Source organism: Glycine soja, chromosome 14 (assembly GCF_004193775.1).
Source record: "Glycine soja cultivar W05 chromosome 14, ASM419377v2, whole genome shotgun sequence".
NCBI classification, from domain to species: Eukaryota; Viridiplantae; Streptophyta; class Magnoliopsida; order Fabales; family Fabaceae; genus Glycine; species Glycine soja.
The window spans coordinates 32980794-32995687 of record NC_041015.1 but is presented as its reverse complement, the minus strand read 5'-3'; the positions used below and the strand labels follow the sequence as shown (position 1 = coordinate 32995687).

General features: G+C 38.3%; 1 protein-coding gene across 2 annotated transcripts; it reads right to left on the bottom strand.

The window, feature by feature from the left end:
- Positions 1–493: 493 nt before the first annotated feature.
- On the bottom strand, positions 494–14437 carry LOC114385084. Of its 2 annotated transcripts, XM_028345054.1 has the most exons (7): positions 14095–14437; positions 13914–14007; positions 12625–13701; positions 12213–12275; positions 11909–12126; positions 4707–4825; positions 494–756 (listed from the first exon to the last, which is right to left on the bottom strand). In XM_028345054.1, exons 1-7 carry the CDS (start codon positions 14155–14157, stop codon positions 660–662), a joined length of 1731 nt encoding a protein of 576 aa, XP_028200855.1. In that variant the 5' UTR covers positions 14158–14437; the 3' UTR covers positions 494–659. The 2 variants fall into 2 exon arrangements, with proteins under 2 accessions (XP_028200855.1, XP_028200856.1); XM_028345055.1 differs by lacking the exon at positions 14095–14437 and having other exon boundaries at positions 13918–14007.
- Between the last annotated feature and the right edge of the window lie 457 nt (positions 14438–14894).

Genomic DNA, 14894 nt, shown 5'->3' with positions numbered 1-14894 from the left:
CTCTTGAGCTTGTTTCAATCCATACACTAATTTGACAAGCTTGTATACATGTTGAGGTTTCTCCTTATCTTCAAATGCAAAATGACTACTTCATATTTTATTATTTTTATTTCTATTTTTCCACTTCATTCCCGTGCCTCAAATTTATGTAACCCTTGAGTTCCAAACTCCTAGCTTTATTTTACTATTTAGTATAGTAATAGCTAATTAATTTTTAGAAACATACTTTTTGTTTTTTTAATTATTTTAGATTGTATTCAATTATCTATGAAATCATTGAGCACGAATTATAAAAAAAATGAGATTTTTTTTTTTGTTTAGGACAAATATATATTAAGAGTTCCGTTCAAATGGAAAAGCACCCTTGGTCCTTTTTTGGCCACTAATTTTGCTTAATCCCAATTAACATATTAGGGGATATTCTGATCATTAACAAAAATGATCTTCAGTGATGAGATATCTAACTACAAACAAATTTACTGACAGCGGCAAAAAAAAGTAAAAAATAAATTATATTCAACAACTAATGTTACAACCATAACAATCACATACACGACGTTAGGTGTTCCACGTGCCCATGACAATTACTAGTCATTTCATTTAGGATGAAAAAATAAAAGATTCTGACATGAATGCATGAACTCTACGTCAAATACAGGTTAGCTCTTTGACAATAGAAAATTACATGTTGAGTATATGGAAGCAGCAGCTGCATTCACCGCTAAATCTTTCTCCGAGCTATCAAATGCCGGTGCTCTGCACATTATAGAATATCAAAATTGTCAAAATTTGTGACCATTTGGCTTCGTGTTGTAGAAATAAGATTTTATACATTAGGAGAAAATTCTGCACAACTAATTATGCATGTCCAAGGTAAATACGGATATAAATTCAAACTGTAAAAGGCTTAAATGCTTCTACAATTAGTATTCATAATGACACTCAAGAGTTTCAGTTTTGAAGATAAGCATGGACTAAGTTTTACAAATCAAATATATGATTGACCATCAAGCTCGGGGCAAACCGCCAAAGGGAACTCAACATGGGTAAAAATACAAACCGCTCTTTCAAAAGAAAAGAAAAAAATTGAACTGAACCAAACTTTCGTGATAAAACACAAGGAAAAACAGTTATTTAACTACCTAAACTGAGAAAATGAAGTAACACGAATAACAGAGCAAAAAAACTTAGGATATGTAATTATTAACCTTTAGTGGCAAATGATAAATTACGAAAGAACAAAAATTCCAGTCCACTGCATAAGTATCCATGAGAGAATAGAATGAATAGTCTTTCTTTAAAATGCATAAGGTTGTTTCGGTTCAATAGCTACACAGTCTCCTCTAAGAGGCGGCGGCGAAGGGAATAAAAAGGGGAATTGTATCCGGAATTGAGGCATGGAAAGTGGAAGATTACAGGTCTCAAATACCTTTATTCAATTGTTTCATCTTTCATTTTCACATTACACAAGTCTCTATTTTCTTCTAGTTTGTTTCTTTTTTATCCACTTTCTACCAAATTGGTATCAAAGCCTCCCATCACGTCTCAATAGTAAACGGCATGTTGGCATTGCGATGTTTGCCTGGAAATAGTTAAAGGAATAGTGTACAGCCAGATCACGCGGGCACCAAGGCTGTGGAGCGAGGTGCAATGTTAGGATCCAATTGCAAGGTATGGGACTTAAGTCCCAGATTAGAAATATGCAATTCTAAGGTTGGGTTTGTAAGACTTTGGTTTCTCTAACTACAACAGCTAGCAATGCACTGCATATGCACATGATTGAATTACAACTTTGGAACATGTTATGATATAAGGAGAAGGGTTAGTTAATATAGTTAGACTACTAATGAGTTAATTAGTTTGTTAGAGGGGTTTATTAGATATAAATAAAGGAAGAAGGATAGGAGAGAGAGGGATCTTATCATTTGTAGATTGAGCATTAGCTCTTTGTGAAAGGAGAAATCCTTTGTGAAGGGGAAACCCTTGGAGGAGAGTTTTCTCTCCTATTTTCTATTCTTTTCTTATTAGTCAACAAAATCTTTTATTTTCTTCCTCAGTTCAATTCTTGATTGCTAACAAATTGGTCCGACCTGCCGGATCTTAGAGGGGAAGCCAGTGTTAGAGATGGAGGAAGCACAAATTTGGGTTAAGAAGGTGGAGTTGCCAACATTCATGGGGACAGACCCAATTGGTTGGATTGCTAGGGCTAAAAAATTCTTCGAGGTACAAGAAATTCCTTCGTTCCATAAGCTGCAACATGCATTCATGAGCATGGAGGGTGCTGCGACACATTGGTTCTACATTTGGAGCCAAAACAACCCAGATTCAGATTGGGAGTCATTTTCCACAACTTTGATCAAAAGATTCGTAGATCGTCATGGTAACCAAATCTTTGAAAGATTGAGTATCTTGAAGCAAGAAAAGCCAACTTAGACAGAAATCCACATCAAAAAATGAGAGACTTCCATAGAGTTCTTGAAAGGGCGGACCAACATTTCAGAGAAGAAACACATGTTGTGCAAGATATTGAATGAAGAAGTTGATTCTCATGCCTCTCAACAAGACAAAAATAACATGGAGGGAACTAGGTCAGAATTCAGTGAAGCAAAGGCTAGTTCTTGGGCAAGAAAGGTGGAACTAGCCAGCTTTGATAGAAACATAGAAGGGGGAACTGATTTGAAGGGTAGGAGTTTTGAGTGTGACAGTGATCCATTGTAGATCTTGAAATCAGAAAACAGAAGTAAAGAAGGGTCAGTAATCAGGAACCACACCCTTTGTGGTGGAGAAGAAACCAAAAATGATGAAGCAAAGTTAGAAAGAGAAAAAAAGATTGAAAAAGGTTATGGAGGAAGAAGTTGATCCATCGATAAAGAGGGAGAAGCACAAGGAAAATGGAGTGACGAATGTGGGCTGCGAAGACGATTTTCTTGATAGCCCAATTACAAAATTTTATCAAGAAGGAAGTCCAAGCAGGTGATTCAACCAAGCCACATTGTTTTCAAGATTCAGATTTCCATAAAAAGATTGTTATGGTGAAACAAAAATCATTCATGAAGGTGGTTGGAACAATAACGGTGCTGGAATCTTGGAATGTCAACTTGTTGGGTGAGCCTTTAGCATTAAATTTTATTGCATCTATGGTTGACAGCTTAGACATGGAGCTAAGGCAGAAGGGATGTACTGAGCCAGTCAAGTTGATTAAAGTTATATGGAGTCCACCCTTGTCCCTCCTACCACCAAAGCCACTGAACCTCAATTTGCATGCAAGGATTGTGGGTCGTTCACAGTTAAGCTACAAGGGGTGCAGTTGTCTTCCAACAATCAGACATAACTTTAGGAAGTTTAAGTGTGTAATTCCAGTTTTCAGATTCCAACCTTGAGGACAAGGTTGATTTTTAGGAGGGGTGTATTGTTAAGATATAAGGAGAAGGAAGAGTTAGTTTCTATAGTTAGACTACTAATGAGTTAGTTAGTTTGTTGGAGGGGTTTATTAGATATAAATAAAGGAAGAAGCATAGGAGAAAGGGAGGTCTTATCATTTGTAGATTGAGCATTAGCTCTTTGTGAAAGGAAAAATCCTTTGTGAAGGGAAAACCCTCGAAAGAGAGTTTTCTCTCCTATTTTCTGTTTTTTTCTTATTAGTCAATAAAATCTTTTATTTTCTTCCTCATTTCAATTCTTGGTTGCTAACAGAACCTATATGAATTAAATGTAGCTTCTAAAGAACTCTATCCTCACTTGCAAAAATGTGGCTATATTCAAAATAAAAAAGCTTGTCTTGCAAAAAAAAATGACAATTTACTTTCAGATTTTGGAAGAAGGAAAGAAACAAAGCAGTTGTTAGAAGGTCACCCCTAGCTTGTCTTAATTACAGCCTCTTTGGGAGAAGCCTTAATTGCAGCCTCAAAGTTGATGGTTTTGTCTTACATAAACTAAAGATATGGCTTAAATAGAACTTATAAAGCTTCGACAACTCTCACCTTACAAGACAGTTTTGTGAGGTTGAGTTAATCCTTAAGCCCAATTTTAAGATGATATCGGAGTTTATCCTAGATTTATTGTTGGATCATCTGCATTAGCCATGCTCCAAGCCAATAGCCTTGGGCATGAGGGAGAGTGTTGGAAAGCCACCTCAATTGCAGTGACCCCTAACCCATCTTAGTTGCGACCTCTTTGAGAGCTACCTTCATTCCACCCTTGGGTGGTCATCTAGTCCCACATAACCTAGAGATATGGCTTAAACAGAAGTTATACAGCTTAGGCAGTACTCGCCCTACAACTCAGTTTTAAGAGGTTGGGTTAGGCATGAAGTCCAAATTCTAAGAGCAACATAAACATATATGTAAAAATAAACAAAAAATGTAGCATACACATTCTAGTTACTGAATACGACTGAACAACCTGCTTTACAACTTTTTTATGCTGATTGTTCAGCCGTATACTCCAATTTTCTTTTCTTATTCCATTATATACAATTTTTTTTTTCATTAATTTATAATGTAAATAGAGAGCGCTAGCAACAAATTAAATTGGCTTTATTTTGCAGAAGTCTTGTTCTCTCCTAAATTCCAAATACTACTAAAGTTCACATTAGGAAATTATCCTGATGTTAGTTCAATTGTTTCAAACCTAACCAAAAGTACCAAGTCCACATCATTGATATTTGATAGTAAATAATTTTATGAAAGGGTAATTGACACATTTACCTGGAGTTGTTTTCTGAATTCCCCAGCTGTTGTAAACCAAAAACCGAGCTCCAGTTTACATGTTGTATGCCCTGGTCACATAGCAGTTGCTTTTCTTTTACTTGATTCAACCAACATTCCTGAAATCATGAATAAGGAAAAGTTCAGATTTAGTTGAAGGAAAAAGTGCAAACTTCTTTCTCAGTAATTTAGCATCTTCCTAGGTATTCACCATGTACATGTCTAGTATCCACCATTACTTGAAATGATAAGACACTGTAATGAAAAATCCATTATAAGTAAATTGGGATCCTAAGCATTGCAGATTCTCAAGATAATATATACCCTTCAGCAAGAGTTTTAAATTACAGTTCACAACCACAATTATGGCTGCAATTGCTGCATTTACCCGTACAAAGTTTTAATAATTGCACTGCAAATGTAACTAACAGTTTAAAACTGACTTTTGCATTTCTAAATCCTACAAAAATGGTTCTGTTTTCAACAGCATTACTAAAAGGTATTTAGTTTGTTTCTAAGATGTCCTGATAGCAGTAAAACCTTTTTCAACAACCAACAACTCAGGGAATAGAGCAAAAAGCAGCTCACAGAGAAGGGTGCTTGCAGTAACAAACACAAATGCAGATGTCTACTTGCGATAGAATGTGTGCGTGTTTGGAGGCAAGGCATGGTGGTTTGTAGGTGATGGGTTTATATATGAAAAATTAGATGAAATGGTAATAATAATAACAGAATGATGAAAAGAGCTTGTAATTGTATATAAATGGTGGAAACAATTACAAGAGTATCGGCAAGAAAAAAAACGATAACAAACTGATAGTGAAAGACTATCAATTCCCAAGCACACAATGCTCCCCAAGTCACTCACAATGACCCCACAACCCTAACAGAATTCTCCCGCCTTTTCTCTCTCACCATAACAGCTTATATAGTCACACGCCCATGCACATCACGCATCCATCAGCCACGTCACCATTATCATTCTATATTCCCTTTCCTTTCTTTCTTTTGTAAACCCGCCATATCTTTGGTTTGGGCCCAATATCAAGGCCCACCTCTGGATCTATGTTTCTATCAACACCCTGCTCCTTAGAAATAGCCTTGTCCTCAAGGCTAAAATCTGGAAATTGACCACGCAAAAAGGCATCATCTTCCCAAGTAACATCATCCAAAGAATTATGTTTCCATTTGATCAAACTTTGGTGCACAGCCACACCCCCCTGCATAATTACTCTGGAGCCCATCACCTGTTCTGGGTACGCATCAGCAGCATCTGTTATTTCCAAGTCTTTGGGGAGTTCACCTTGAACTTGATACTCTCCTATGGCTTTCTTCAGCAGAGACACATGAAAAACCGGGTGAATCCGAGATTGTTCTGGGAGTTGCAGTCTATAAGCCACCTCTCCAATTTTTGCCAAAATTTTGAAAGGCCCATAAAAACGAGCAGACAATTTTTGATTGATCCTCTTGACCACAGAGTGTTGTCGATGAGGGCGTAGCTTCAAAAAGACCCATTCCCCTATGACAAAAGACAAATCCCGCCTCTTCTTGTTAACATAGCTAGCCATCTGGTCTTGAGCTCTGGAAAGATGCAATTTGAGTTGATTAAGAGCCTCATCTCTCTCACTTAATTCCATCGCAACAGCTGCCACCTTGGTCTCATTGGTTAAAAATCGCAAAATACTAGGAGGTTGTCTGCCATAAACCACTTCAAATGGAGTCTTACCAATAGACACATGGTAAGTTGTGTTATACCAGTATTCAGCCCACGAAATCCAGTTTGACCATGTCTTGGGCTGATCTGAAGCAAAACATCTCAAATAACTCTCCAAGCACCGATTTATGACTTCTGTTTGCCCATCAGTCTCCGAATGATATGCTGAACTCATCTGCAACTTCGTACCCTGTAATCTAAATAATTCCAACCAGAAATTGCTAACAAATAAGGGATCCCTATCACTGATAAGGGTCTTAGGGATACCATGGAGTCTCACTATCTCTTTAACAAACAGTTCAGCAATGGATTTGGCGGTATATGGATGTTTGAGCAGTATAAAATGGCTATATTTGGACAATCTGTCCACTACTACTAGCACAGCCTCATGACCCTTCGACTTGGGCAATCCCGTAATGAAATCCAACGATAAGTCTTCCCAAATGGCATTAGGAATGGGAAGGGGTTGCAGCAACCCTCCGGGTGTAGTCGCAGCATACTTCTGTCTCTGACACACATCACAAGCCCTCACAAAGTCTCTCACACTTCTCTGCATTCCTACCCAGTACAAATTGTCTGCTAATCTTCTATAGGTTCGAAGAAAACCAGAGTGTCCTCCAGTGGGGGTGCTATGATATTCTTCCAATAAGATAGGAATTGATGGTGATTTCGGAGAAAGAACTAACCTCCCATGGTAGAATAGAATCCCTTGTTTGACATGGAATCCCGGTTTAGCTTCAGGAGAGGCTTCTAATTCCTGGATCAGCTTCTGAATTTCTGGGTCCGTAGCAACCTCCTCTAGTAATTTCTTACTATGCACCCATTGCGGATAAGAAATCATGGTGCTGAACTCAGTTTCATCATAGCACCTGGACAGGGCATCAGCCGCCTTATTATCTAAGCCTGGTTTATATTTTACCTCAAACTGATAACCTAACAGCTTGGCTAACCAACATTGTTGGTCCGGAGAGGAGACTCTTTGCTGCAAGAAATGTTTTAGACTCTTATGATCAGTGTAGACGATGAACTGTTTTCCCAATAAATAATGCCTCCAATGTTGAATACTCAAGACCAAAGCCATTAATTCTTTTTCATACACTGATTTAGCTAAATTGCCATCAGATAATGCCTTGCTAAAAAAAGCTATTGGCTGCCTCTGTTGCATAAGGACAGCACCAATTCCCCTACCAGCCGCATCGCATTCCACTTCAAATGGGAGTTCAAAATTTGGGAGCACCAGAACTGGAGGAGAAGTCATAATTTGCTTCATTAAATTGAAAGCTTTCATTGCATCTGCTCCCCACACAAAGTTGTCTTTCTTAGTCAAATCTATCAGAGGTTTTGCCACTTTACCATAGTCTTTTATGAACTTTCTGTAATACCCTGTAAGGCCTAAAAATCCACAAACTCCTTTCACATTCTTTGGCTCAGGCCACTCGAGGATGCACTTGACTTTCTCTGGATCTACTGCCACCCCATCGCCAGAGATAACATGGCCTAGATAGTCAATTTGCTTGCAGCCAAATTTGCACTTAGACGGGTTTGCAACAAAGCAATTTGCTGACAACACAGACAAAACTTGTGTTAAATGATCTTGATGTTCTGTTGTGTCTCTGCTATATACTAGAATATCATCAAAAAAAACCAATACAAATTTCCTCAAAAATGGTCTAAAAATATCATTCATGGTGGCCTGAAAAGTGGCTGGGGCATTCATTAACCCAAATGGCATAACAAGATACTCATAATGGCCATTATGAGTCCTAAAAGCTGTTTTGTGAATATCATCCTTGTGCATCCTAATTTGATGATAACCCGACTTAAGATCAATTTTTGAAAAAATAGTTGCTCCAAAAAGCTCATCTAATAATTCATCTATGACGGGAATCGGATACTTATCTGGAATTGTAGCTTTGTTTAAAGCTCTATAATCCACACACATCCTCCAACTCTTGTCTTTCTTTTTGACCAAAATCACCGGGCTCGAATACGCACTCATGCTTGGTCTAATAACTCCTACCTTCAGCAGTTCACGCACTTGTTTTTCAATCTCCTCCTTCTGATGATGAGGGTATCTATAGGGTCTCACATTGATGGTCCCATGATCCTGAAATAATTTAATCTGATGCACTTGGGTTCTTTCTGGAGGTAATTGAATCTGCTCGCTGAACACCTCATGAAACTGTTCTAATATACCCTTCAAGTCTCCTGGTATCACAGTTTTGCTTTGCTCTTCTTGAGACCACCACCAATCTGTTCCCAACCTCCTTTGTTTGTCTTCAAGGAATGTGTTCAGGTAGCTCTGTTTCTCTTGTGTGCCACCTTGACCTTTCAATTTCACCCACTGATCCTCATACATGAATTGCATAGACAGAACTTTCCAATCCATCACCACTTTTCCTAAGGTACTCAACCACGACACTCCTAACACCATATCCAAACCTCCCAACTCCAACACCAGAGCATCCACCTTCACCACAATAGGTCCCAATTGGATGTTGAGCCCGTAGCAAACTCCCTCAGATTGAGCCCGTAGCAAACTCCCTCAGATACAACTTTGTGGCCATCTCCCAATTTAATGTGCTTCGCAACGCTGGCGGTAATAGTAAGTCCTAGAGCAGTAGTGACTTGGGGCGAAATGAAATTGTGACTTGCCCCACTATCAATTAACACCAACACATCTACATTTTCAATTTTCCCTTCAATCTTCATAGTACGGTGCTCTCCCATACTTCCTAGTACTCCCATGGATTTGCATTCTACTTCAATCTCCTCTTCGCTGTCAGGCTGCACAGCTTCCATGGCCATTATCTCCCCTTCATCATTCAGAGCCTCTCCTTCTCCTAAAATCAATACTCTTAGGGCTCGTTCGGGACACTTATGGAGAGTGGGGTGATACTTCCCCCCACATTTGAAGCATAAACCCTTGGCTCTCCTCTCAGCCATCTCGTTGTTACGGATGCTCCGGACTCCCTTCCACTTCTCCGACACCCCAGTGCGAGTATCGGTCTCCCCTTTCCTTCCTGTTGATGCTAACGACAACGTTGAGATCGTGTTAGAGCCGCTAGAACCCGTTTTCTGCGTTGGGTTAGACCAACCCAAATTAGGTGAACGAATTGGGTCTCTCGGGTTCAACCCGCTCCGGCTCTTCTGAAATGATCCAGCCCAATTATTTCGACCCATCCGATCCTGCACCCCCTTTTTACTATCACTTCTCTCCCCATCTTCATCTTCTTCTTTCAGTTCCTCTTCTACATCCTTCGCGATGCGCATCATTTGCATCCTGTTTAGAGGATTTAGCGTTCGAACCCTCCTTCGTATCTGAGGCTTTAATCCACTCATGAAATAGCCCAGGTATTGCTCCTCGGGAAGCCTACCCACTTGTGAGGATAACAATTCGAATGCCTCCACAAACTCCTCTACACTCCCTTTCTGCCTTATTGTTGACAATTCTTCAAATGGATTCTCTAGCCGTCGGCCTCCGTAACGTGCGATCAACGCCCTTTTTAACTTCTCCCATGACAATTCATCCTCCGTTTCCATCAAAAGGTTGAACCAATGTATGGTTGAGCCTTCCATGCTCAGTCGAGCCAGCTTCACGCGCATTTTGTCCGTTGTGTTTTGCACATCAAAGTAAATCTCAACTCGTGTGATCCAAGCCACAAGGTCATCACCTTCAAACAGTGGCAACTTCACCTTCTTGCCAGAAAGACGAGATTCCTCTTGTGATGATTCCCCCACCGAGTTCTCACTCTCCTGATTCACTCCCTTCTGAGCGATTTGCTTGCTTAATTCACTCATAATCAAACTCTGTTGTTGCATCTGTTGAGCTAACGATTGCAACGTAGCTTGCACGTCACCCATCTGAGCTTCCAACGCATCAATTCAGTCTCCCATTTGAGAACGCAGTCGCATCTACCGGCGTTAGGGAATGGTGGTTATGTTTCCGGCAGGTCGGACCAATTGATGGGTTTATATATGAAAAATTAGATGAAATGGTAATAATAATAACAGAATGATGAAAAGAGCTTGTAATTGTATATAAATGGTGGAAACAATTACAAGAGTATCGGCAAGAAAAAAAACGATAACAAACTGATAGTGAAAGACTATCAATTCCCAAGCACACAATGCTCCCCAAGTCACTCACAATGACCCCACCCCTAACAGAATTCTCCCGCCTTTTCTCTCTCACCATAACAGCTTATATAGTCACACGCCCATGCACATCACGCATCCATCAGCCACGTCACCATTATCATTCTATATTCCCTTTCCTTTCTTTCTTTTGTAAACCCGCCATATCTTTGGTTTGGGCCCAATATCAAGGCCCACCTCTGGATCTATGTTTCTATCAGTAGGTAGTTATGGTTAAAGTGGGAGAGAAAATGAGAAGGAAGGCACATTTGCTATCAGGGTTGTCATTTGCAAGCCCGGGCAGTGAAGGGACTCCTTGCTGCCAATTTGAAACAACTTATACAGTGAAAGAATAAAAATTAAAGGTAAAAGAAACTTAACAAAAAAAAACTGCAGTACATATTGACTTGAAATAAAGCCATATCCTGAGTTGCTGAAGCGTATCAGATAAATTTTAAAAAAGAAAATAGTGGATACTTTTTGGACCAGTCAATGACTCAATTACAATCATGGGTAGAACCAATGAGTCACTTGTTAAACTACATAAACTAGTATATATCAAAAACCAAAACCAAAATATGAAATTCATAACTTGCAAATTACCCAAAGACTCATAAGACGAATTAACATTTCACAAGTTCAGTATTCCAATTCAAGACCGTAAATTACCATGACATGAATACCTAATTATAGAAACAGAAAAATACATATCAAATATGAAAGCAAAAGTGAAAGCTAAATATATAAACAAAACAATTAAGATAGAAAATTGCTGCCTAATGAAAATTGCTCCACTATTTGAACCCGATAGTTACCTAGGGCTGGTCTACTTCGCTTCTCCACTAAAGCACACTATTGAATACTATGACGGCAAAGACAGAAACAACAGCTTTGATTTTGGCAAGTAGTCAAGTACTCATTGATGATGTGACAAGTGGGGATATCATAATGACACAGTAAGACAGGAACTGTTATTTCACTCTTTTGTTTTTAATATAAGCATGATCCAATATGTTTTTTCATTAATAATGACAAAAATGCTATCTAGTTTTCCTTCTCTTTCTGTGAAGTTTTGTAAAGTAAAAGGTGAAAACAAGAAATATTTTCATCATTTCATTCATAAAACTTTTAAGACGAGAAACAAAATGAAAAACACGTAGCATTTTTCCATTCCTATCAAAACATACTAACTAAAAAATAGAAAACAAACCAATCACTACCTTACTTTTCTTGTATAAACACCTATCCCCATACCCTATAATTTCTCACGTATTTTAGCATTTACTGACCTAAAATAAGTCTAAAATAAACCTTAATAGTATTAAAATAATGCTGTCTTTTTTGCACTCACAAGTTTCTTTTCCTCTTCAGAAAGAGCTTCATCCATATGATCAAACAAAGAAGTCCATCTTGCCCGATGCATATCTGCTATTTTGCCAGTGGGAAGTCCCGCAGACATTTTCATAGTGCAAGGATCATAATCTTGGTTATTTCCAAATTCCTTTGATAAAAGAAATGGCAACTCAGTAGTGATTACAGATTGAACTTTCCTTCTACTACGACGTAAAGCTGGGAAATGTAGAAAAAAGTATAAAAATCACATGTAAGCAGTTCCCCTCCAAAACCTGGTTAAATAAAATAAATGTGGCATTTACCTGAAAGGCGTCCTTTGATGTCATGTTGCAGAAGCTCCAACCATTGAGAAGCAACAGTAGCAGCTGGAAAACATAGAAGCATCCATGTCAGCAAAGGCTCGAAGAAACACCTATACTAAGGAATTTTTCTTTTGAGGCCCAATCAATCTAATAAATATTTCACAAGCTGAAAATGAGATACACTGAACTACTTCTTATGGTACCAAATGCACTATAACTACCCTAGTGTAGTGTAAAGAATTAATTTCCGAACACATCAATTAATTGCTAGCTTTCAAAGTTCAAAAAGAATACAAGAATTGATCCCTTCCATCTGAACTATGCATTATATGAAATGGTTTAAAGACAAGCATGAAAGGAAAGAAACAACTAAAACTGAAAGAAATAAAGCACAAGGGTAATTGTTACGAGCCTTTTAGGGAAAGGGATGAAACCATTGTGACATTTGAGGATTCCTCATTTGACAAACCGGTGGAACTCATTGATGCCCTCATTTCAGATGACAATTTCAGAGCTAAAGCATCATCCTCCACAACATTCGTTGACTGTGTCATACAACTTTTAAGACTACCTTTATCTAAACTGCCTATGTCACAATCACAAACTCTACCCTCCAAAATCAAGGAAGAAGAATCATTTGTTGTCACAGGAAACTTTCTAGCTTGTCTGCTCCCTGAAGTGCTATGAAGGGCTCCTTCCTCACAAGCAAAGTCATGCTGATGCTCACTTACATCAGCCACATTTTCTTGATCCCTCTTACTAACTTCTACATTTCCTTGTATACAATGTGCTGCGTGCTTACTCCCCACACTAGTGCTTTCATGTTTTTCAGACCTTACAAGATTCTCAATAATTGAAAGCACTTGTTTTCTATTCCTCACATGATTTATAATTCCAGGGTTCAAGTCATTCAACAGTCCACTTGGAGCAGCAATCTTGGTAAACCGGTTAACCTGTTCCCTCTTTGCAAGCTCCATCTTTTTCTTGAGCATTTCATTCTTACTTTTCCTCCCATGATGTTTCGGCTTTGGAATGCCAGCATGAGAGGGCGACCAAAAACCATATTCTTTCATCTGTTTCCATTTCGTCATTGGATCTTTCTGTTCCAAAGGTCCAACACAGCTCCCACTCTCGGACACATCCTTTGACTTAAAAGGATTGCACCCTTTGGAGGAATTTGCAGGTTCCAGATTCACAGAGCCGGTAGCATCTTCTGCATTCAGATCCACATTAATTCCCCTTGAGACTACTAAATTACCATGCCCTTTTTCTTGCTTCTCAGACAACGAATCTTTGGCGAAATTCACAACACACCCTCCACCTTTGCACGCTTCAGTGTTGAGAATCAGAGGCCGAGCCACAAAATTAAACTCTTCCGGCATCGCATTCCTTCCCGTTGTCACTTGTTGAGAAGCATCCGTAGCACCCAACGACCATTGCACGGTGTTTTCTTTGTCGTTTTTAAACTCCGAATAACGGCTATTCGTTTCTGAACAACAATTGAAATTGAAATCGCAAATTAAATTGAGACCAAAATAAAAGTATGAGAAGTGGGTCTCTGCCCAGAAAAAAAAAAAATACAAGATTGATTTTTTTTTAAAAAAAAACGATACATAGATGAAAAGCTGAAATCTTAGAAGAGCAAAATGCAAATTTTTGAAAACCCAAAAACGACGTAGTTTGGCTGAAACACGAAATTACCCACGGAGTGAACAACGGCGTCAAGATCTTTCATCTTGACCCGTTTCCGAGCGCTGTGACCCCTGTGAGTGCTTCCACGCTTCTCTCCAACAATCTGAAACACAAACCTCGAATGAGATGATGGATTTTTAGATTCGAAAACACTACTAAGAATCGAACGAACAGCGTGGAAAAGACCGACCTTGGAATTCGAAGGGGAGGGCAACAACAGCGACGCGGCTCCAGAATTGCAATCCTCGCTCATGCGTTTGAGTCAAAGGTTAATGTTTTGAATGTCGGAAGATGAAATTTAAATGCGAGGGTTTTTGGTTTTGGAGCGTTAGGGTTTGTTTGTGGGGAATTGGATCTAGTGAGAGGGTGGGTGCGAGAAGGAAGAGGGAAAGAGAGAGAATTATAGTTTGAATTTGCAGAGGAGTTTGAATTTGCATTCCTCCCTCGCATGTTCAATGCACACATCATCACATGGGCACGCGCACCTTTGTTATTTTCAAACATTCAAAATTGAAAGATCTAGCTAGCCAAGTATTAACACTTGCAGATTTAAAATTTCAAGAATAATAATTGATGATTCGTGGACACCTTACTCCCATCCCTTTCATCTCATACTCATTGTGGTGGTTAAACTATCAAAAGGGATAATAATTCTTTCTTTTTAAATTATTAAACGAGGATAAATTTTAAATTAATACTCGTAAAGGAGTAAAGCACATGGTATTTCACAACTTTTGAATACAATATCATAAAATAATTCACAATTTTTTTATTGAAATTGTAAAAAATTACACAATTAAATATATTTTTTTTTAAATTATTAGTTATCACTTCAAAGTCCTAATTTTTTTAAAATTAATTATTCACAAGTTTAAATTAATTTTAATTTTCTAATCAATGTTTTATTTTTTTACTAATATTAATAAATAATATTAACTTAAAATTTATCAAATAATATTAAATTCTTTTTAAATTTTTTAATTAATTTTT